Genomic DNA, 24779 nt, shown 5'->3' with positions numbered 1-24779 from the left:
CCAGTACTTGCCAGATTCTTTCTGCAATTCTTTCAGTGGTGCTGTACGCCTCTTGGCAGCCTCCCTGGCCAGTGTTCTCCTGGTCTTCTCATCAGTTTTAGGGGGACGTCCTGTTCTTACTAATGTCACTTTTTTGCCATCTTTTCTCCACTTGTTGATTATTGTCTTTACAGTGTTCTATGGTATATCTAAATGCCTTGTAAAATTATTTTTTTTTTGCAACCCTGTCCTGATTGTTATTTTTCAACAATGAGATCCTGTACCTGCCTTGTAAGCTCTTTGCAGCCCGTGGCTTTTCCAGTCAGATGTTACCAAGAAGATGTCAGGAAAATCCCATAAGAACAACTGTACTTTATTTGGGGTTGATTGATGGCAGGTATGTACTAATTAGTATTTAACACGAGTTTAAATGTGTTTGGTTGATTGTGAACACTGCTACGTTCCCAGTTGTAAAAGGTGTGCACACTTATGAAACCAGGTTATTGTACATTTTTTATTTGTCATTTTTTCCCCTAAAATCATTCTTATTGTTTTTCACCTTATAGGTTGCAATTTCACAATAAAGGTGGAAAAGCTTCTGACATGATTCATCTTGGTTTCATTATTTTTACATCACAAAAACCTGCCATTTTAACAGGGGAATGTAGACTTTTTCTATCCACTGTTGTTCAACTAGGATTTCCCCCTCAGTTTTTAAAGTGAAGCCACAACTTGCATTGCAAGCTAAGGCTGCCCTCTGGTGGTTATCTTGTCCCTCGTTAAATCACGCCACAGACAAAATACTGAACACGTCCAACGTTTGCTGATACCCCATAAAACGTTGTTTCATACGTATCTTAAAAATACTCAGTGATGTTATTTCAAAACAATACAAGAAAAACAAAGACAAAAACGCACAAGCACATACAAATGGGACCAAGTGCTAAGCTTCATTGTGTTCCTCTGGATCACCAGGCCACAATTTCAACATTTTCGTTTAAAGTAAAACAAAAGTTACAGCTGTAATTAAATTAAATGTAATCAAATCAAGTAACCGAAGTCGAACCAAGTTCCGAATTCTTCTCGAGTCTCTCTTGTGGCGAGAGGGACAAAGACAAGATTTTGATCGAACACACAAAAGCGTTTTTTTCCTCATTAATTCCAGCAGGTGGAGCCAACTGACTAGTCTTGTTTAGCTCGACTGCGGCTAAATTATTTACAAGATGTGTGTCCCGCTGAATGTATGTTTCAGTGCACTTAAAGAAATTATAATCGATCGAACCTATACTACTTTAAGATACAGCTCATAGTAGAAAATTCCATAGAAATGGTTAAGAAATCTGTGAGACGACAGTTAGACATCTCATGTTAAGCCTTTAAAAATGGATCCAAGTGTTCTTCAACGATGACTGAACCATGACTGTACCCCTAATGGTAAAGAGCTAACCTTAGATCTGAGGATACGGAAGCCAGTAAAGGCGCGGGCGGGGAGTGGGTGTGGCCACAGCAAGTTTTGTTTGTAGAAGTTTACAGAACTACGCTTGCGCTGGGGAGTGACACTGTTCATGTACTCAAGCCGGTGAAATATGGAAAGGAAAGGTAAGCATCAAAACTGAATTTACCCCTGGGCCGTTTAGTCAGTATCAATTTAGTTTAACTTTACATAAACGGAATAGAGGGTAGACGCCTTGAAGCGACTCCTCTCTGGAAAGACTGACAGAATTTTGACTGTGCTGGTCTTATTAATAGCCCATGTGTTCTTTCATCTTTAGCACAAATGTCTCAGTGCTCCTTGCTACAGCTATCATCATTATTTAACACATAATTTAAGCGCCAACTCTATGTATGAAGGGGTTTTCTTTGTATACGACTTGATGCCTCTGAACAGAGGATATGACAAATGTAGTGCTTGTCTCCTTTATAACAACAAACGTTTGGGTAGCCAGCTTGCATAAAATCTGTCCTTTAATCAGGCTAATTTCAGCTAGATTTGTAAAAGCTTTCCAAAAGAAGATCAGAAGTGCAAATAGAAACTGCACTCGAGTCTTTGAATATACTCAGTATTAGACAGTGTAAACTACTGAAACAGAACACTTTTCACGTTAGCTGGGAGAGGTAGTCTACACGTGTTGTTAAAGAAAATAGTTGTTTCACGATACACAAGAAAGTACACTCAGCATAGGTTAACTATTTACAGATTATTTTCTTGTTATGAAAGATGTGGGGTATAACGCAAATCACACATTTAACTTTATCAGCTAACGTTAGCTGCTCTTCGCAGGTGGCACACACGGTGGCACTTCAAGTTAGCTACTTTGGCTAGTAGCATGCTAAGCCAGCCGCTTAAGTAAGTCCAGAGAAGGTATTGTCGCATGAATTTCTTGTTAATGTAATATTTGCTCATTTCTTTATCTCAACAGTGCTTGCACTCCAGGCAAGGAAGAAAAGAACCAAGGCGAAAAAGCCCGGCAAAAAGTGAGTTTCTCGTTCAAGTTACTGATACACGTTGGTTTTAGATAACCTAAATACTTTGGATAGGACCGTTACCACGTGAACATAGACTGACAAAGAAAGGATTTCAAATAGGGGCAAATAAAAGACGTTTTGCCCAAGTTTTAAATAAAATGCGTTCATAGACCAAAACAGATATCCTTAAGTTGGGTTGGCGTTAAGCCCAAGTAATCTTTGCGGCTGCATGTTAATTACTGGATGTACGTGCCGTTTTGTGTAAAGTAGTTATGCAACTCGTGCCAAACCTCAGTTTGACTTACCTTTATTTTGTTTATTATTTGTATTTGTTAGTTTATTTATCATGTGTACCATTGCGAAGAGCAATGTTAGTTTCTCAGCTTGTATTAGTACATCATATAGGAATACAAATGTCTATTTGTATGTTCGCTAAAATTATTTTAAACGATTGAACAAAATCAACTACATCACTGAAATGTATTCATGTCCCAGTAGACTGCTCAGCATAGACCAGAGTTTTCAGTGTAACCATTTGCATAAGTTAATGTGTAGTAGGCAGGTAATGGATGAGATGATGTCTTATAGTTGATTATAGTATCCATCAGTTCAGCGATTTTGTTTAATTTTTACTTGTAATATTTAAATATATATCAACCCATCATACACTATCCTGTGGTGCACAGCTATTACACACAATCTGAGTTTTATAACATCAAGATACATTTCCAGGAGAAGTGAAGAAGTTTAGCTTTTTATTTAACTTGTCTTTCCCTGAAATGGAGCACTGACGCTTACTTTAAAAATCTTGCCGCAGCAGTCGTAGGAAAAGACAGGTTATGGTATCACATGAAGACGAAGCCCTATCCTGCTGCCGCTGCCGCTCGCCGTTTTCTGACCCCATTGTGCCATTGTTCCCAGCAGCACTGCCCTGGAGATTCATGCTGACAGCGCACTCAGCGAATCCCTGCCAATTATTGATGAGCCTGTCAGCTCTGTTTGCCATTCTGTGCCTTGCCTCCCATGCCACACACATTTTCTGCCCTAATCTTTCGCCATGTTAGGGATCGGAGTTTCTTTCAGGAACAGCACTGGGGATCTTGCTTTTAAATGTTCTGGGCCTAATATGTTAAGAAATATAGGTTAACGGTGGTCGCTGGCAGAGGTTGCTGTGCTGAATTCCTTTTCTGTCTGTATATAATTTTGATTTTGCTCAAAGTATGTGAGGAAGGGATTGGTTCAGATTCCTCACTCGCTCTGGGGTAGGATGGAGCCCCCGTTATGTGCTTTGAAATGTTTGCTTTACTGTTTCTGGAAAATGGAAATTGTTTAACCAGATGTCTCCCTATATGTTGAATTTAGTACGTTGTCGTTAAGGAATGTTTCTGTAAACTTAACTAATGATATGGCATTTCCCTGCCCATTAGTCATAAAATAGTTGCTCACTAATAGTAAATCGATTGTTGACATGCAGTCATGTGTATCTGATAAGTGTTAAGTGAGCTCACACAGTTCTGGGCTCTTTTGAATTGCTACACCTGCTGCTCAGGCTTTGATTTGTTGGAATATGACACAGTCTCCACAAAATGATGTACAAAATTGACATTAAAAAAAAAAAAATGAATTAGTAATGGAAAGAGCATACATTGGAAATGATGACAGCCCTATGAATTCCAGTGTGTCTCTGCAGCTTTGGCCATTCCATGCAGAGCAGACATCAGTGGATAGTTTTACCCATCAGTTTGTAACAGTATCTGTGAACCACTATTGAGCTGTGAGAAGGGGAAGGTTGGGAATAGGTTTTGTCTCTTTGACTCTTTTTGACTCTGCGCGGCTGAGCTGTCGGCCTTGGGACTGTTACGTAAGAGTGACATGTGACGGGGGCGACGAGACTGATGCTTGCTGCTCACACATGACTGGATTGGTACGCATTCGTTCTCAAAAAATATCGCAAGGTAGATTACCCACATGTCCTCCCCGATTTCCTGACCGCTTAAGACGGGCGCGGCGTCAGGAAACGCGCCTTTTCCGCTTTGTGGACTTGGAGGCGGATCACCGATTCTTTCCTCCTTTTAAGAGCCTCTGGCACTAATTGTGCCTTCGTCTGTGCACTTTTTCCGTCACTTCTGCCGTTCGTTCTCTCCGCGTACGCGCGGCAGCCTGCGAGAAAGGGACAGTTTAGCGTGTGCACGCTTTACCTCTCCGCCCCTCCCTTCTCCGCATCGCTCTGCTTCTCCAAACCACCCCCCCCCCCCCTTCGCTTCCCTTGTGCCCTGACTCAGTTGCGCTCGGTAGTGTTGAAGTGACAGCTGAGCTGGAAGAAGGCAGGCTTACAGAGAAAGAGTGAGAGAAAGTTAGTCAGAGGGAGATAGAGAGTGGCTTGAGAGGAGGTGTGCGTTTTCTCCCGGCTTTGGCCCGCCTGCCCATGAGGAATATCCTCCTTCGCCATGTGGCTCCTGGACTGGATCGTCTCTCTGAACACAGCCGTGGTGAAGCTGGCCAGCGGCCTGAGATGCAAGTGAGTGGCGGTTTGGAGTTAAAAAGCGAGGAGAAGTGTTTGGTGTAAAGGGCGACAGGGCAGCAGCGCTGACTTATTGATGGGTCTATTTATTTTTAATTAGGTGCCAGATGCGTTCTGCCAGGGGGCCAGCTGGGCTCGCTGGGCGTCTTTTGAGTTCTGGGTGCTTGCGGCAGTGAGTGAACAGGAAGGCTGTATGTGTGAAATATATCGATATCACCATGCTCCGGTTTAGGTTCGACCCACGGTGGCGTGATTGAAAATGCATTTATTCATTAGCTTACCTTGCACGCTGTCACATTCGATCGAGAATTTGCTTACCGTGGCTTTTAGTCATCCACTCTACTGTAAGTAGAACTTGGAAATTATTTGTAATGTGGATCCTGGATACTGTTTTTCTCTCTCTCTGCGCTGATTCCTCGACCCCACAAAATTATGAATTTAAGACTTTAAACACTGCCTAGGAAATTTTTACATTTTTTTTTTTCAGACTGCAGTTACTTGCTTCATATTTCCCTGGCACAGGACCTCTGTTATGTAAGCAGGCTTGTCCACAGCTGCAGTGCAAGCGACTGTATGACTGCAGATAGCTGAGTGTGGAGCTCAGCAATACTTCTGAAGGCGAATGAGGTCAGGAGGAGTTTGTTGAATGATGCAGTATGCAGGGATCCTGCTACTGACCTGCTACTGATTTTAGAGCTCTTCTCTGACGTACGGCGCCTCGGCTATCTTTAGTAATGTATTCTCTTTTGAGTTTTTGTTAAGGTAGTTACTGGTAGGGTGTGCGCGTCTTCGTCCTAAATTGTCAGAACTTTTTAAAGAAGTGTCGGGTGAAATGTATATAGATGTATCGGCACTGGTATCGTACATTTTCTGCGCTCCTTTAGAAAGTGAGGTAGATACGGAAAAGGTACTCTTAAAATTATGACAGTTTACCGTTAATCCAACAGAAGATGACATAACAGCAACAGCTGGTGGGATTCAACAACGAGATGGCGACTTTTATCTGGGTACGTGAAGAATACAGTCTTTGGTGCCAGCAGAGATGGTGAGAATGCTGTGTCCTGCTGTTACCTCTGCCAGCCCCTTTGTCTCTCTCTGTCTCCTGGCTCAGGCTGGAGTGAGTGCTGTTATCACTGGCACAGATTGCATAACGGCCTAGACTCTAAATTTAATCCGCTCAGACCCCTGAAGCACCGTGCTGAAGCATGGTGAATAGCAGTCATGTGTAATCAGTGCCCTCTAGTAGCCCTGACACTGTCATTTAGCTACTCTCAGAGTAGCAATCTCAACAAGTTATTTTCACACTCGTACCAAGCTTCAGAAAGCATCGATGGGAAGAACAGGGATATAGAGCCTTGGAAGGAAACATTAACTGTACGGTGTGGGTTTGGTTTTACGCACAGCGTAAGATGTAGGCCCATCTCGAGTGTCTGTTTCTTAATTAGAGCATAAAATCGTGTTCTGCTGCGGTGTGGCCAGCGTGCGGTGAATGATTTGATGAATCGTCGATATTGATGCTAAATGAAAAGACCCTTGAGTCACCCAGGTTTATATTACGGTTTGGGATTTTCATTTTAGCTTGAGCTTACCAGCTGACAACCTGTGGGTGTTCCAGTGGGGTTTCATTTTGTAAACTATCTGTACAGTTCAGAGAAATGTTCTGTATCTCTAGTGAAACATTTTTTTTTTCCTTCTCTGCTTCAGCTCTGTCCTGGTTTAGTCTTTGCACCCTCGAGAGAGAGAGAGAGAGAGACAGGGAGAGGATTCAGAAACGAGAGAGAGAGAGAGACAGGGAGAGGATTCAGAAACGAGAGAGAGAGAGAGACAGGGCGAGGATTCAGAAACGAGAGAGAGAGAGAGACAGGGAGAGGATTCAGAAACGAGAGAGAGAGAGAGACAGGGCGAGGATTCAGAAACGAGAGAGAGAGAGAGACAGGGCGAGGATTCAGAAACGAGAGAGAGAGAGAGACAGGGAGAGGATTCAGAAACGAGAGAGAGAGAGAGACAGGGCGAGGATTCAGAAACGAGAGAGAGAGACAGGGAGAGGATTCAGAAACGAGAGAGAGAGAGAGAGACAGGGCGAGGATTCAGAAATGAGAGAGAGAGAGAGACAGGGCGAGGATTCAGAAACGAGAGAGAGAGAGAGACAGGGAGAGGATTCAGAAACGAGAGAGAGAGAGAGACAGGGCGAGGATACAGAAACGAGAGAGAGAGAGAGACAGGGAGAGGATTCAGAAACGAGAGAGAGAGAGAGACAGGGAGAGGATTCAGAAACGAGAGCTGGGCTGGAACTATATTTGTGTTCTCCTTTGAGTGTGCTTTTTGTGTAGGATTTTTTTTGTGTGTGTGTGCGTGCGTGTGTATGCTGGTCTGTCTTCATGACCTCTGCCTACATGTTTTATCTCTTAGACTGTGTGAGATTAAGCCCCTTCGTTTTCCACGGGCGGTTTCAGAAAAGCTCGCCTCTCCAAGCTCTCACATCAATGTGACTGAAGGGTTGTTTTTTTTTTTTTTCATTGCTCTCATTCTGATTGTAACCGTTCCAGTGTAAACTGATGCTGTCTCCATAGCGTTGCTGACTGTCACGTGAAGGTTATTCTTGGAGTTCGACTGTATTGTGAGGACAGAATACTTGGAGAGGGATCTTGGTGTTTTATGTCTTGTGTTCTCGGATGTTTTGCGGCCCGTGATTCTGTGCATGTGTCTGGTGTTACAGCTCAAGGGTGGTGTCTTGACTTTAAAACAAACAAAAGGTTAAGCCAGGATTGATGAGAGGCATTGTGCCTTAATCAGTATTCTAAATGGGAAAATTTAGGCCTACATTCTCTGTCTCAGTCTCTTTGTGATTTTTTCTCCCAGTGTGATCACTAAACATCTGATTCATGGACAAAATCTGATTCATACAGTTTTAGAGCTACCATCGATTAATGCGTAATTTGATCTTCAGGTTGCCATCTTGTACAATGCATTTTTCCCCAGGGCGGTTTCCCCCAGGGCTCACCTGCCTGGGAGGAGATCACTGTTAAGCAATGAATGGGGCAGGGTCAGAGTGTTTACAAGGCATGCACTGGTAACTGCCAACCTCAGGGCAATCTGGACATAAAGTGAATTTACAGTGGGTCGGTCTGCTTTGCTCTGAGTGCAGAGCAGTTATAGAGCACCCCGGCATCAATTCTACTGTGCTTGTGAAACCGTTATAAACGCGTGTCAACGTTCCTCCTCCGGGACCGATTTGGTGTTTTGCTGATGATGGTGAGAAGTGCTGTGTAAAGCGCGGGCATTCCAGAACGTACCGTAAACGGCCAGTTGGGGATGAAATCTGGTGAGAGAGATGACCTGGGCATAGGCTTTACATCATTTTCACGCCCGTCAGACGCGTAGTCGTTGGGTGGAGGCGAAAACGTCTTTCGCCACAGGGAAAACGGAGCTCATTCGGGAAGGTTCGGCGTTTGACGGTGGTTACCTTGCCGTCTGATGGGTTGAGTGGATCTACATCATGACAGGAAAATGCACCCCAACGCTGCAACAGCTGCTGCTGCTGCTGGAGCCCCTCATCAGCACTCGCTCCTCTGTCGTTCTCTTCAGCATTCGGCTGACGTTCACTCATCTGCCTGCTGAAAACCAGGGTGAGGGATGACTCATCTGACCAGCGCTGCCTGTGTTGTTCGAATCACTTTCCATGTGAGCGTGCCTTTTCAGATGTAGTGAGGGATTTATACGCCGCGGCCAGACGTGCCGAATGTGCCTCATCTCGTCTCGGATTCGGTTTGGCCGGTCAGCTGGTTCAGAGCGGATCGTGTGTTTTGCCTTCATGATCGTTCTGTGATGTCAAAACAGATGACATCACGGCTAAGCAGTGTGTGTTCTTCATCTCCATTGACACTAGTTGATGACGTTTTTCCTTTGCACTCCCACATCAACATCAATGAAGTCTTTTTTTCCTCCTGAAATATCGGCAAGTTCAACAAGTTCTTTGACACCGAGTCTCCCCCCAAACACGGCCCAGCAGTCACCTTTCTTTCAAGGTCACTGAGATCTTACCTTTAGGCATGGACAAATGGGCTTGTTGTTTATTTTACTTCCATACATGCTCTTATGTATAATGGTATTAACCTGCCTGAGGAACCACACCTGTGGAAACACCTGCTTTCAGCATCACGTGTATGGCTTATTTACTCAAGTGTCACTGTGGCAGTGATTGGCTAAGTCTGTGTGAAGGAAATGAACCAATCAAAGCATTACCGTGGGGACGCATTCATGGCTGAGCTTCCAGAGTTACCTCAGTCAGCCAGCATCGCAAGCCTCAAATGAACTGACATTTGGGATTTGATCTGAACTGTCTCAGAGAGATCTTTTTCTCTTTTTTTGGCTGTATCCTGATGAAATGCAGGGTCAATTTAACCAACAAAGGTCAAAGTATTTGAGCGTTTAGAGTCGTCTCCACAGCTTGACATTCTCAGGCGTCCTCCTCAGGGGAACTGGGGCGTGAGAGTGCTCGACTCGGATAAAGAGGGTAATTGATGTTGAGTAAGCCTCTGGGCAGATTATGTGGGTCCTACCTGCAGGTGATAACAAGGCTGTAAACAGGCTCAGTGGGAATGTAGAGTTTTCTGGGCGCAGAGGCAAGAGATATGATGAGTGTGTGTGAGAGAGAGAGGAGTCTGTTACCCCATCCTGTTAACCAGAGCAAAACGTCTGCTGGCTCTGCCCGCTGTAATTAGGCAGGCTTCGAAAAGTGTGTGTGTGTGTGTGAGAGAGAGAGTGTGTGTGTGTGAGAGAGAGAGAGAGGCGTCCATGTGAGCTGTGTTGTTATGAAGGAGGAGGGGAGGGTGCTGAATATATATATATATATTTTTTTTTCACCTGCAATGCAGTGCTGGGCAGCTTTAGCCAGTCAGAGAGCTGAGTTCTTAGAGAATGGGCGGGGCTTTAGCATGACGACAGCAGAGCGAGGAGCTCGGGGACGGGTAAAGAGGGGGAGAGAGAGAGAGAGAGAGAGAGTGAGAAAGGGAGAGAGCGGCATCGTCAGGCTTGTTTCTACTTTGCCTCACTGTGCTGCCTGAGGCGGTGTGGCTCTGCCTGCCTGTGCAGCACTGCTGCCTGCCTCTGGTGCATGGCTTTGGCTCCAACCCCTGAGCCCTTGCCATCGTCTGTAATGGGCATCCGTGCATCCTGCAGGTAAGTCCCCGCACTCACCTCTGTTTCCGGACCTCATCTCTGCCTGGGCATGAGCCGGGGTGAGAACGCAGCCTCATTTGAATGTCTCATCCCTGTTTGTTTGCGGAGAGCTTTCATGTGTTTGGGTGAGAGTGTTAACGAGGCTCTTTGCTGTTTTGAGGGAGACTAGGGGGAATGCGTATCAGAGGAGCTTCAAGAAAGGCAGGAAAAAGTGACTGACACCCCAAAAGACAAAAGAAGGATGCAGCGGGGTGTATGTGACAGGGTGCGATTCTTTTTTTTTCCGGTTGTTGGTGGTGCACTCGGTAAACCAAGATATGTTTCTGAGGAGGGCAAAAGTCGTGTCTTGGTTTTGTTTCGTTAAAATGCGACTCCTTTAAGTAAACAGGCGGATGTTTTTTTTTTTAGTCAGAACTCACCTGGAGAGTTTAGGGCGAGGAAGGTGTGTGAGAAATATTATCGCCTTAGAATTTGAATGTGCGAGGGAAGCAAATGGGTCTGACGGGAGGATTACGAAAGGTTTGGGAAAGATGCAGGGGAGGACAGAGATGAGCGGGGGGGGGGGGGGGGGGGGGGGGGGGGGATGGGTGCTGTGTTTTGGGGGCTCTGGGTGTGTGCGGCGCAGCAGGTACCCCAGCACCCCGCGTGACGGTTAAAAAAAAAAAAAAAACCCAGCATGTGCATTTTTCCTGATTTCTTTTCCTGTCTGTCAGCAGCGTGTTGAGCTTGGCAGATGTCTGCTGTGCCCTCTGGTTTGTTTCACTCACATGGCGTGCATAGGTGGAGTATGGAAAGGAGAGAGGGACTCTAATGTCAGCGGGGGGTGTTTGTTGTGCTTAACTGCCGTGGAATTAAATGCCTTCTGTCCTCATATGAAGAACCAAATCACAGCTGCACAGAAGTATCTTTTTTTTTTTTTTTTTGGCATTCTCTTTTTCTAATTTACTGCAGTGCAGTTAAAATGTGGAATACGGTGATGGCACAGAGACGTGATCTTTTCAGTTAGTCTTGGATAAAGTGGGAGAAGAGTATGTTCAGTGTGTGCGTGTGTGTGTGTGTGTGTGTGCGTGTGCGTGTGTGTGTGTACGCGCGTTTGCAACAAAGAAGGAAGAATGTCCGTGAAGTGCTATGCGTTGTGTGGGCTGGTGAAGTTCTGAAAGACAAGCTCTGTGTGAGGTTGATTTTTTTTTTTTTTTTTCCTCCTTTTAACCCTATCTGTGCCAGATGTTTCTCACATTGAGTCATCAAACTGACACTTCAACACTCATTCAGACACATACAATGTGCCTGTTTTTTCTTCTCTCTCTCTCTCTCTCTCTCTCTGTCACTGACTGTGTCACAAATGCTAATGCAGTGAATGTGGCGCATTCATGTGTGATTGAAAATTGTCAGTGTGATGACTAGCCTCAACTCGTTGCTAAGGATGGAGGTCCGTTTTAAATAGCGTCCACCTACGCCGTCGATTTCCCCAAGCAAATGAAAGAGCAATTTGTGCAAACACCAAAATGGACCGGTTTCGTTCATTAATTCCTGGTGGGATATTTAGAAATGAATGTCTAAATAAATTACGATGGGCGATCGAATATAAAAAAAAAAAAAAAAAAATAGGCATGCGATTGTTTTTTGGAAGTACATGATTTCACATGATTGTCTCAGTCAGAGCAGTCGTATGAGAAACAGAATCAAGGTTGCAGCAGTAAAGCCATTCCTCAGTTCCTCATGCACCCTTGGTTTATGTGTCTTGGTTTCTGTTCACTTGCATAACGAGACAGACCTGTCTAACTCAGGCTCCCCTGACTTACCCCATTAGACCTCATTCCAGACAAGACCATCCCTTTCTGAGAGCAGGAGAATTAGGCATTCGTGGAAGCGTTACGGCCATATATGCTAGTCTGATTGTGGTGTTCCCAGTTAAAGGCTTTTATTTAACAGTGTCGAGTCAGACATTCAGCCGGTGTCATGTTATTCCAACATGTCTTTTTTTTTTTTGGTCTGGATTTCTTGTCATGGAGATACTGACGAGCTTTTCTTAATGTGGAGCGTAATTGAGCTGTGGATTGACTTAATGAAGGCAGTATGATGTGAACATTAGAGCTTATGTTTGACTCAGTGGCTTATGGGTTTCTGAAGGAATAAAAGCGTAGGTGATTCTCATGGCCATTTTTGAGATCATTCTGCAGCTAGCTGAAACAGAACAGGACACAAACAGGGATGAGTGATGCATTCATATGTATCCTATTTTTTTTTTTACCCTGGTACTTTGAGACAGAACGAAACTGAGGAAAAAGTCCCTTCCAATTCATAGTCCACAGAGCAACATACAGAGCCAGTCAGAGACACATGATAATGTTTTTTCCGACACCACGGTGACCAGGGCGCGATCAGCGGTCTGCATGAACAGATGTTGAGTTTGAGAATAAAAACTAATAGCCATAATGCAGTTAGGACATCCAGTGCTTTGCTTGTCTCTCAGCAGAGCTGGTGTGTCATCACCATTGCCTTGGACACTGAGGAACACACTCACAAGGCACAGTATGGGAACAGAGCGAGAGAGGAAGAGAAAGACAGAACAGAATACATAACAGATCTCAAAGAATATGTGTATTGGGTTAGAACAAATCTCCGCTCCATCACTGCTGACGGGGACAAAGGTCACTTTAGTCTGGTCTATCCAGTTTTCAAATAAAAACATCCCGATACATAACACAAATGTCCGTCGCTCCCGCTCTCAAGAAAAGTCTAGCAAATAGTTCACAGCTGCTGCTCAGGCACCTGTCTGTCTGTCTGCCAGTCTCTGTCTGTCTGTCTGTGTCTGTTTTAAAGCATAGTTGTGAAATCATTAGTTTCCTTATTGGGAAGGGGAAAAACAGGGCATTATTTCTCTCAGGACATTATTTTATCAGCTTTTTGGGGAACAAACAGCCATCTGCTGGAATTGAAATGTTTTTGTGAATAAATCACAGAGGACAGTGAGGGGATTCATTTTGCATTCTGGGTGAAAGCTCTTTTTGGGGAGAGAATGAATATGGGGATTGCAGTGGGAAAAGAGAAAAGATAATAGATAATGGAGGAGTACAGGCTGTCCCATCAGGGACCCATCCCATCACGCTCCTGTTGTTTCCCATTATAATTCTGTTTTCAGCAACGTTGACAAGTGACAGAACTACAAGCCCACTGAAGTCTCATCTCTGCAGGTACTGATCTGAGGTCAGTACACTGCTTTAGAGACTTTAGGTCTGAATGACACTGATTTGCCTTTGGACATCACCACTAATGCACATTTATCAAATGAATAGGCAGGTAAAAAAAAATTAGCATTTCAAATGTTAAAAATAAGCAGTTCTAACGAAAGAATGATTTCAGATTGATTTTCATTGTCTAGTCTAAAATCTTGGGCCAGACCAGTGATCTGTTTGATACTTCATTTTTGAGCACGTGACCAAATTCACAGAACACCCAGTAACGGAGGTCTTCCAGTAATGAAGTTTTGGCTGAAATCAGTCTAAACTTCTCCAGAGAAGTATCCCTGTAGGTCTCCCAGGTGGTGCAGTAGACTACCGTGCGGTCTTGTGTGTGTGTGTGTGTGTGTGTGTGTGTGTGAAAGGTGAGATGTGCCTGAGGTTAGCCGGGGCTGGTGCAGAGCTCTAACTGGAGCGGAGGTGTGAGCACCGCTGGCCAGGCCGCCGTTGTCAGGAACAGCTGTTCCGCGCGTGGAGCCGGGGGCGCGCGTGCGGCGGGGGCCGTTACAGCACCTCAGTCGCATGTCTGTGGGAACACGCGCGCGGCTTGCTCCAGCTAATTGGGCTCCTTCAGCCTTCTACAGTCTCCCTAATTAACCCAAACAGTCTAGAACTCCTTTTTACTGCCTTTTATAGCAGAACACCACTGGCTGTTTATTTCTAAGAATCATTACCTGGCCTAATTATTTGGAACATGCAGTCCACCTTGTTATTATGCAGCTGTGTTTATAATTTTTTCATATGGTAGCCGTGATGCGGAGTTGTTTGTGAGTGGTTGAAGAAGCTCATATGTCTATGTCAGCGTTGTGGCCATGGTGACGAGTCTTAATGGGAGTGTTTTATTAGAATGGTCACTGACTCATTAATTTAGTGTGCTGATACTATTGGCGTAAGCTACTTGGCACGAAAAGACCTTTTGAAAGGCGCTTTGTCTTAAGACTGTATAGAAAATTGGTCACTGTTCATTAAGCATTCCCCATATTTATAGTGCGTGTTATTGACAGGACAGAGACATTTGTTATTGTTTATGTTTACTAATGTTTGTGTGTTCCTCAAGTAACTGTGGTGCGTGAATCCATGTAATTGCCTTGAAATATGTGGCCTCAGCTGAAGGAATACACTTGCTATCTTGTGTCATGATAAATAACGTACAGCTTTGTCTTAAAGCATCTTTTATTTATGTATTTGTTTATTTATAGATTTATTTGCATATTTATTGATTTGAGTATGAGGGAGCGAAAGTGAATCTCGAGCAATTATTCATAACCGTGAATGTTTAATTCTTGAATGTGCCGCTCACATTACTCTGACAAATGACCTTGTGAGGGCTCAGTTCTTTGTAGCCTTTTATCAAAAGTGAATCAGAGCCTGCTACAGCAGAAAAGCCTGTGTTTAAACCATCTGACATCTTAAGTCAGTGGATTCAGTGCTGCTGCATAAAGAAAGGGATTAAAAAGCACTAGGCCAATCAAAGAAGTGGTATCTCTTTAATACCATTTACTTTCTATCCTTCTCTCTTTTTTTTTTCATTCTTTTTTTGTCTTTTTGTAGCACATGGTAAAATAGGGTAAAAGTGATCTAAGTGTACAGATTCCTTTGTGGTGGAAATGCTAGAAAAACGCTGGAACTTTCCAAAAACGTTTTGCCATTGTCTGCTGCCGGCCTCTCTTTCTTTTGATGGTGCACTAGACTGCCTTGGCACAGTCCCACCTGGGTGCTTGTCCAAACACTAATTGACCCACATGCTGTTTAGCCGTGGGCACGAGAAAACAAAAACTCCTGAGGCGTTACAGCCTGGAAAGCGAGACATTTTCAGATCGTTCTTGTTTTATATTACGTGCAGAAAAATACACCAGCCTTATCTCCTCGTAAAGTTTTATGGCTGTAACGTTTGCGATATTCATCTTACCAAGCACCTCATCAACACGACACTGTGACACCGTCTCACAGCTCTCTGTTGAATCCAGCGTTGACATATAATGGACTTTAATTCAGAATGTCGACCTACTGTATAACACACGACCCTCTTCCTCGAGTTTATCGGTCTATCTTAAGCGTTTGTTGTTTTCATAAAGAGCTGACCTTCATACAGGTTTATGGAGCCGTGTAGTGGGAGGCCTGCGATGTCTGCTCATGCTCTTTAAGCTCTGGGTTGATGAATGCTGAGCTGAAGTCTTTGAATGATTGCCAGACAAGAGGCTTCTTAGCCTGTAGTGAGAGGAGTTTGAGTGGGGAGATGAGAGCGGAGAGGTAGGAACCGTCGGCCACGCGGGAATAAGCGCGTTCGTCTCTGGAGAGATGTTAAACTTGACCCGCGCTGAAGTGGGCTTTCCCGTTTTAAGAAAGTCGCTTTTTTCGTCGGACCGTGCTCCTTTCGTCTAGACCCCAACGCTATCTGTAGGGGCCAACCGTAGCATGAGCGCAGATGATGATTGATTAGATTCGTTCATGTTTTGTCTGTGTGTTTACGATAAGTCATCTTTTCGCCTCAGGCCTGAACCCCACCCCAGGGGATCCTCCCAGCAGCCAGACTCCGCTCTGCAGGAACAGGACGAGGAGATCCTGGGCTCCGACGATGAAGAACAAGAGGACCCCAACGACTACTGCAAGGGTAAGAGCCTTCCAAAAGAAACCAGTCATTCTGCTCCATAACTGCTCACGTTTTACATTGTGATCAGTTGCCACAGGCATTTACAGGTGCCTGTGAAATACACATAAACAGAGCCCTTGTATGTTGAAGTCTTGGGTGAAGTCCTTTCAAAGCTGAACACAACAATATCCTGATTTTTTTTTTTTCTTTGGCTTTTATGTTTTGTGCAGGTGGTTACCACCACGTAAAGATTGGTGATCTGTTCAACGGACGATACCACGTGATCCGTAAGCTGGGCTGGGGCCATTTCTCCACGGTATGGCTTGCATGGGACATACAGTAAGTGTGTACAGCGCACGTGCACCACCTACCCGCGCGTCTCAGCATGAGTTCCTGAAAAGCGTTCCTCTGTCTACCCCTTTGACCCCTTCCTGTGAGGTAACCTCACGCTTTTTTGTGTGTTTAAAGGGGAAAGCGCTTTGTGGCCATGAAGGTGGTGAAGAGTGCAGAACATTACACTGAAACAGCTCTGGACGAGATCAAGCTCCTGAGATCGGTGAGCAGCTGCTTACACCAGCGCTACCATGGAAACCTTTTCGATGAGTCATTCTGTAGGAGCCCCTGCGTCAGTTGTCTTTAGGAACAGTCTCTGTGCTCCGTAGCTTTTTTTTTTTTTTCTTTCTTTCTTTTTCTCCTTACAATTTACAATTTACAATTTAGTTATTTGGCAGACGCTTTTTACCAAAGCGACTTACAATTAGTGCATCACTCAGAGTCAGATTTCTAATACCTTGTGATACCTTGTGATACCTAATACCTTTCCTTACACTGAAAGAAAACATTTCTTTTAAAGGGGGAACCTACAACATGTTTTGTTACAGCAAACTTAATTTTTTGTGTGACAAAGCATGAAGCCTGTGTTGTCCTCTCTGTCAGGTGAGAAACTCAGACCCCGGTGATCCCAACAGAGAGAAAGTGGTCCAGCTACTGGATGACTTCAAGATCTCTGGAATGAATGGGACTCGTATCCTTTGACTCCATGTTCCCTGTGTGAGTGGTAGCGAGTTACTTGGTGCATAGTCCCCCCCCCCCCCCCCCCCCCCATCCCGTCCCGGTTGGCACCTGTCTATATAGTGACTCGTGCCAGCGTGTCACAGATGTTGTCCACATACATGACTTGTGACATCTGCTTGTTGGCAAATACCAAAGCCACGCAGTGAAAGATGCCTACTGGACAATTTTGTCGTATAATTCCACAATCCACAGCTGCTGCAGTGGGCAAAATGCCCAGATTTTTCTTCCGCTGCACTCTGAGTGCAGATGATATCTTAATGAGTCCAGTTTTTCGGATGACGGGATAGTGGGAACGGGCTTTCCGGTATGTATGTCCTTTTCAGATGGGTCCTCTGTTTGACCTTGACCAAGGTCACCCTCAGATGTATGTATGGTGTTTGAGGTCCTTGGTCATCATCTACTCAAGTGGATTATCAAGTCCAACTACCAGGGCTTACCTTTGCCCTGTGTCAAGAGTATAATTCGTCAGGTGAGGCACCGTCATGAAAGTGCTCTTTATTTGAACAGCACTGCACATTTACATGAGCGCACAAGATGATTTGCTAATTATCATTATCATGAGCTTTCTGTATTGATCTGAGTCTGGTTCAGTGTTTTCAGAAACAGTCTGTTGATTATGTGCTTATGCATATGTTTTACATGCAGGTTTTACAAGGCCTGGATTATCTGCACACAAAGTGTAAGATAATTCACACTGACGTAAAGCCAGAGAATATACTGATGAATGTAAATGAGGCATACATTAGGAAACTGGCGGCTGAAGCCACTGAATGGCAACGGGCTGGAGCCCCGCCCCCCTCAGGCTCTGCAGGTGACCCCTCCTCATTCTAAGCACATTTTAGTTTTAGCCCACGCTAAGACATTAACACGCTTTGCTCCTGACATGTTCTGTAATAAGTTTGTGCTGGAAACTACAGAATATGGAGAACTGTAACTTTCCACTTGAGATTAATTTTTTTTCCGCTTCAAGTGCAATTTTCAAGTTTGCTGCACTGTAATAATGTGATTTTGGAGCCGACAGAACATTTTTAATGAGAAGGCTTTTGAAAGCGGGTGCGGGTTACTAAACTGGGGATTAGGATTCATTGGACGGCTACAAAAATAAAATGGTCCCCACAGATAAGTGAATAATTTCCAGTGGTCTGAATATTTGACAAGATTTGGCGGAGCTGTCTTTGAAATTGTCAACTCCTACTGTGTGTGCAGCAGTCACTACAGCAGATCATCATTTGTCCTCTTCGAAGGACAGAAACTGCTCAACACAACATATGTTAAAGCCTTTTTATCCCTTCTATTGCAGTGAGCACTGCCCCAGCACAAAAACAAGTACGTTTTTTTTTTGTATCTTTCTATTCCTATTTTTGATGAGTCATTTGTCATTGTGTGTCTGGTCGTGTTGTGTACACTGTCGACTATAAACCATGTTGCAGAGGAAAAACCATTTAAGTTCTCTGCGGATCGAAAAAGTTTGCCTGAATTCTAAGCGTGAGTGACTTCATTTCAGATGGTGAAAATGTCGAAGAGCAAGAAGAAGAAGATGAAGAAGAAACAGAAACGTCAGGCGGAGCAGCTAGAGAAACGCATCTTGGAAATGGCGGAGTTAGAAAAAGGGCCCGAGGCCGGCGAGGACGAGGAGGACGAGGAAATGTCGGAGAGTCCTCCGTCCGTCCTCTCGAACCAGAGGCCACCGCAGGAGGTCGCTGGAGAGGCCACGCAAAGTGAGTTTGTCCCTTTGGAACGGAGGGATTTGCAGCCGTAGAAAGAATACAAAATCCCAGCCGCTGCCTTCAGACGACCGACTAAACGTTGTCTCGTTTACCTGAGATTCAGCTGTGTTGCATGTCTTGTCATTGGCTGACTGTGTGTGATTAATGCAGATGGAGCACAGGAAGGCTGGCCTCAGCAGCAGGAGAACGTCATGGAGGTGAACTGTAACGGCCAGAGCCAGGGCGTCGAGGAGGACGCGTCACAGGACGCTCAGGAGCAGATTAAGGACGAGGACCTGATCAACCCTTACGACAGCGGCACCGAGGGGTCCGACACGCAGCACAGCGCCTCTTACTCGGCCTGCAACGGGACGGCGCTGAGCGAAGCCGCCCCCCCGCCCGCCGGCACCGACGGTAATGGACCTTTGCTTTGTGACATGCCTGAGTCACAGTCCTGTAGGGTTGAGCAGCAGGAGCAGGAGAAGGTCCAGGTCCAGGATCCTGAGGGCAAAGCAGAGACAGGCCCTAACCCTGCAGAGGGCCACACCCAGGAGCTAGAGTCCCACACACAGTCTGGTCCAGAGAAGGCGGAGGAAAACCCAAAGGACGGTCAGTTAGGAGACAGATAGTGGATGCCCTCTCTCTCTCTCTCTCTTCCCTCTGTGTGCTCTTTACTAACATCTTCCTCTGTGTCCGCCCTATCACTGTGGCCTCCAGCTCGCTAACTCTGTCTGCTGGCCTGGGAATCCTACGCTTAACAGTCGTCTACAGTCCAACATGTTTATTCTTATTCTCATCCCAAAATGAATGGGTTGGTCAGTCCAAAATGTATTTTCATTTTATTATTTGACATGTGGAGTTTTCGGTACGACATTCTAAAACCTGATTAAGTTAAGTTAAATTGGACAAATGTGCAGTATATGTCGTGTGAACCCTCCCTCTCCTAATTTTGAGCCTTTCCACAGTATAGAAGATTCTTGTATTCCATAATTTAAGGAGAGCTGATGTGTAGTAGTACTTTCTGGCAGGGTTATTGATGTGGGATGTAGTATATGTGTAATAATATTTGGTTTAATGTACTGATAATTAGTCTTTCAGTAGTACAGCTCGACCAGTGCCTCCTGTCTGGATTACTAATTCCCTTTCAGTAGTTTGTAGCAGGCCTTCCAAAGGAATATCCATTATTTTTAGAGCCATTAGAAATTCATCAGTTTGCCCTGCAGTGCTGACAGATCAATATGGTATCATTTTAGACTTACGTGGTTGATCAATGATCATTTAATAATAACTGAACTAAATGAATGGTAAAGTTGTTTGTTAATAAATTCAGGCTGTAAGGATGCAAATTGCTTTTGGACATCCTTTTTGACAAAGTCAGTCATTTCCATAAAGATGTTTTCTTTATTCAACGAAGCACATAACCTCATAAACATCAAGTTATTATGCCCACTCATGAAGGACAGTTGTTTATGTATGTTTGTATAGCTGAGGAGAAACACCGTGTTTTACTTCACTGCAGTGCTCGGGTATTGATCGGAATAATTGATTGGCTGGAAATGAGGCCTCACTTGCTGATTAAAAGGCATATCAGCTAACACATTAAACGCCCTAGCGGTGTCTAGCCCTCTGTCTCGCTGGGTGTGCGTACTGATGACTGTCTGTCTGTTTGCCCTCCTCTCTGTAGCTAAGCTTGCAGCAGGAAACCTGCTGGTGAACCCACTGGATCCGCTCAATGCTGATATGATCCAGGTTAAGATCGCTGACCTGGGCAATGCCTGCTGGGTGGTGAGTAAGACTTGACATCTGTCGCTCTCCTGAGCATGATATTCAGGACTTAAAATGCGTAGTTTAAACGAAGCTCTTGTGCATGACTTGTGCCGTACCCGTAAAGAGTCACCGTCTGTACCGTCTCTCCCCCCAGCACAAACACTTCACAGACGACATTCAGACGCGACAGTACCGCTCTCTGGAGGTGCTGATAGGGTCAGGCTATGGAACGCCAGCTGATATCTGGAGCACAGCTTGCATGGTAGGTAGACAAACACGAGTCCGGAACTTTCCGCCGCACAGCTGGCGTTTAAATTCCGTTTTACGTCCTTTCCAAGTTGAATGTTTATGGGCTTGTGAAATCGGTTGTGTAATTTTCTGCTTATGTAAAACAGGCATATGATTTTGCTCTTTGAAAAAGCTTTAGAAACAAACGGTTGGGCTGTCGCCTTCTCGTGCTTTACGCTGACACAGCTCATTTAACAACAATAAGAGCCCAGTGACAGAGAGAGGTGAACCGCTGTCTGTTTGTAGCATTTTAAACCCACACCTAAACAAAAGAGCCATGGAGAGCGGTATCTTCTCAGACTGAAATGAGCTCTGTGAAGGTCAAGATGATGGCTTTGACCTTCACACAAGTGCCTACTCACACGGGAATGTGATGGTTTAGTGGCGGAGGACGGTAATTGGCGTACATTTTCAGCCAGTTGTGAGGAAAGGGTTGTTTTGTTGACTGGTGACTGGGAATGTGTGTGTGTGTGTCGTCTCAGGCGTTTGAGCTGGCGACGGGGGATTACCTGTTCGAACCGCACTCCGGCGAGGATTACTCGAGAGATGAAGGTAATGTATTCCACCGCACACGTCACGCGCAGAAATGTCTTTCTTACATACAGATCAGTGCCCAGCCTACAAAACAGTTCCAATTTAGCATCTCCCCTCAGGTTCATCTACTTGTATACGTTTTAGACTTAGCTTTTCAGAAAAACCCGCAGTGGAAAAACACTAGGTGCATTTACCAGAAGAAGTTTAAATGTCTTTTAAAGTGTTGGAGAGCTTTTTAAGAAAGCAATGTGGTCATAGGAGCTCTTTCCTTTCCTATGACAGTTAATCTGCTTGTTTTGAATCATAATGGCTCCTCTGAATAGCGTGTGCTGCTTTTGTATAATTAGCTCCCAATCTGCTTTGATGGTCTAGCTCTCCTCCCACAGTTGTGTAATAACTGGCGTCAGTGCCAGAACACTGTTACATATAAATCATGAACATCACGTTGCGTCAATTAATTAGCACTTGGATGAGAGTCATCAAAGTTTCATGGCAGTGCTTAATGTACATGTTCCTCGGCCAGAGTGGAGCTTTTAGTCCAGGGGATGGGGACTGTGGCACATAGCAGTCATTTGTCAGCGCTGTGCGCGGTATAGCATCTGTGTCCCTCCGCGGGTCACGGAGGTGAAACACGCGGCTCCGGGGACGCCTCGTACTCCTGATGTTCACAGTTACTTTTTGTAGCCTCAGTTCTCTTTTCGCATGTTAAACAAGGTTTGACCCAAGAGAGGGAACTGATTTAGAAACAAAACTCTGCTGCTGCATTTCTAATAATGTTATTCACAGTCGGGAGAACTTTTTTTTCCTGAGGTTTTCTAATTCTAGCTCTTAAATTCCAGACGGAATAAACACTGCATTCAAATGAACACACACACACACACACAACCTGAACTGGAATATATTAGCCTTAGATGGCACAGGCAGCTCTCTGAGGTATTGCGGTCAGTTTTATTGTGAAAGTGTGGAACAAAACTGAGGTCAAACCAGGCTAGACTTGCCATGTCCTGAGACTTCTTTTTATGATAATTCTCCAGTTAATTAAGCGGAAATGACTTTTCTTATTACTCACCGTCATCACAGATTGGCTCACAAGGGAGAGCGGCTTGTGAAGTAGATGAGACCTCCAAACCTTTTTGTCTGACGTCAGTTAAACTGTTTGAATTTTAAATGCTATCCATACAGTTATGGATATGAATACAAAAAGTGTGACCGATTTATTTGTATAACCTTTCTTACACCAACACACACACACACACCAAGTATGAATGCATGTGGGTTGTGTTTTTTTTGGCTCTTTCAAGTGCTGAGTCATTTTCCCTGTCCTCTTGTGGTCTTCTCTCTCAAACAGATCATATCGCGTTGATCATAGAGCTTCTCGGAAAAGTCCCTCGCAAACTTATCATGAATGGAAAATATTCCAAGGAATTCTTCACCAAGAAAGGTAATCTGCGTCGAACCCCCATTCATTTTCCCCATGCCAGTGATAGAGCTTGTCTAATACTTGCTTCACTTACGTGATAGGCCTGTGTAATGTCTTTAATAAAGCGGTGCTAATGTTGAAGTTTGATGAATGAGGTATGCACACCGCTCTATTCACAGCTTGGAGAACAGCTTGTTTGATTAACTGGCACTAAGCACATACATACAGAGTGTGCCTGTGAATGTTTGTCAATACTGAAAACTATTAGTCTCACTCTGTCTCTATGACACTTTGTCTTGCTCTCTCTGTCTCATAGTTTTGAACACACGCACACACACACTAACTTTGGCTTCTCTCTCTCTCTCTCTCTCTCTCTCTGTATGTCTGTGCCTGTCTCTGTCTGTCTGTCTCTGTCTTTCTGTCTGTCTAGGTGACCTGAGGCACATCACTAAGCTGAAGCCCTGGGGTTTACAGGACGTGTTGATGGAGAAGTATGAGTGGCTAAGGGAGGACGCTCAGGCCTTTGCTAGCTTCCTGTTGCCCATGCTGGACCTCATCCCTGAAAAGAGGGCCACTGCAGCGGAGTGCCTGCGTCACGCCTGGATCACCTCCTAATCCCCCCCCCCCCCCCCACACACACACACACACACTCTCATACACACACACACACACACTCACACACACACTCACTTATACACACACTCACATATCTGTCTTTTACATAAATCAGAGACTGATAGCATGAGAGCTATGTCTTTCTTTGCAGATACTGGCTACTGCTTAATATGCGGAGGTCCAATCAAACAAATCTAATATCTATTTCTCACATTGTTATTCCTGTTTTTTCCATGCTGGGTATTACTTGAGCATCTGCCGTTTGAGTTGTCCTCTTCTCTCTGTGCCAACATATAAATGTTTCTTTGTTTGAAGTATTTCTGACCTGAGCTGGATGGTTTCAGTTCATTTTCTCAAAGTTTTTCCCCCCACAATGTCTCCGTCATATCGATATTGTTGAGAGAAACCGTGCTCTACTTGCAGCGCATCATCAAGCGTCATGTTCAGAACTTCACACCGCGTCGTCGGCTCATGGTTTTGTTACTGTCAATGTTTTCTGCGGGGCAACTTTCATTACTACGCTATGAAAAGCCCGCTGTCTCGCGCGGCTGTCTGAAAAGGCCCCCCCCCCTAGCCGCCGAGTCAAGTTTGCTTCAGACGTTTGAAATGAAAGGAGAAGCAACGGTACAGACGTCCCAGAGAAGGACTGGACACTAAGGGCTCAGAGAAACCATTTTCTGAAATATTTACTTTATGAATGTTGAAAAGGGCAGGCTTTTATCTGCTACCAAACAAGGTTGTGTGCTACCGATAAAACTAGCACATTAATTCAGACTAACACATTAATTCAGATTTTTCATTAAGTCTCCAGGTACAGATTTTGAGCTGTCACTGCTAAATTTGACCTACTCTGTATCCTTGTGATTTTCTCGTCCCTTAAAATGTGAATGCCTTTTTTTTTATTGCAGTGAAAGTAAGGCGTTGTGACAAGTTTTCAAATGGTTCTCAACTACAAAAAAAAACAACACAAAAAACAAATCAATTGAGTCTTAAATTCAATTTGTACATATTTCTACCAAAGAGTTGGCATTCTTCACATGGAACAGTATTGTACAGTGTTAAGGATTCATCATCCGTGTACATTTTTGCTACAGCTTGGCAATACGAGCTACTAATTTTAAGATGCCTTGACATAAATCTGCAAATAATCTGCATTTTTACGCTTTCCTTTGACTCTCTTGATCTAATTCTTGCCCCATACAGTTTGATCATTTTTTTTTAAAGATGTGCAGTGGGGTGGAGATTGGATTGTAATGTTGCTTGGAAGGGCCCCAGCATCAGCTACTTCGTTTGAAAGGCGCTTTCACCTTTTGACCTTTAACAGCTCTACAAGCACATGTTCTTCTACTCTGTCCCTGCTTTTGATGGTTCACCAAACAAACCGTTTCTGTAACAAACGACA

The 24779-nt window shown here is 44.5% G+C and overlaps 1 protein-coding gene across 1 annotated transcript; it reads left to right on the top strand.

The window, feature by feature from the left end:
* Positions 1 to 1511: 1511 nt before the first annotated feature.
* On the top strand, positions 1512 to 23377 carry srpk1b (SRSF protein kinase 1b). Its single transcript, XM_030776196.1, has 16 exons — positions 1512 to 1578; positions 2400 to 2454; positions 15876 to 15994; positions 16204 to 16312; positions 16442 to 16529; positions 16910 to 16997; positions 17410 to 17516; positions 17693 to 17858; positions 18348 to 18373; positions 18552 to 18765; positions 18925 to 19362; positions 20438 to 20538; positions 20675 to 20782; positions 21291 to 21360; positions 22691 to 22783; positions 23193 to 23377. Exons 1-16 carry the CDS (start codon positions 1566 to 1568, stop codon positions 23375 to 23377), a joined length of 1980 nt encoding a protein of 659 aa, XP_030632056.1. The 5' UTR covers positions 1512 to 1565.
* The last annotated feature ends 1402 nt before the right edge of the window (positions 23378 to 24779 follow it).

This window comes from Chanos chanos, chromosome 6, assembly GCF_902362185.1.
Source record: "Chanos chanos chromosome 6, fChaCha1.1, whole genome shotgun sequence".
Lineage (NCBI taxonomy): Eukaryota > Metazoa > Chordata > Actinopteri > Gonorynchiformes > Chanidae > Chanos > Chanos chanos.
Note: the sequence above shows the minus strand (reverse complement) of the source record. Positions and strands in the feature narration are given on the sequence as shown.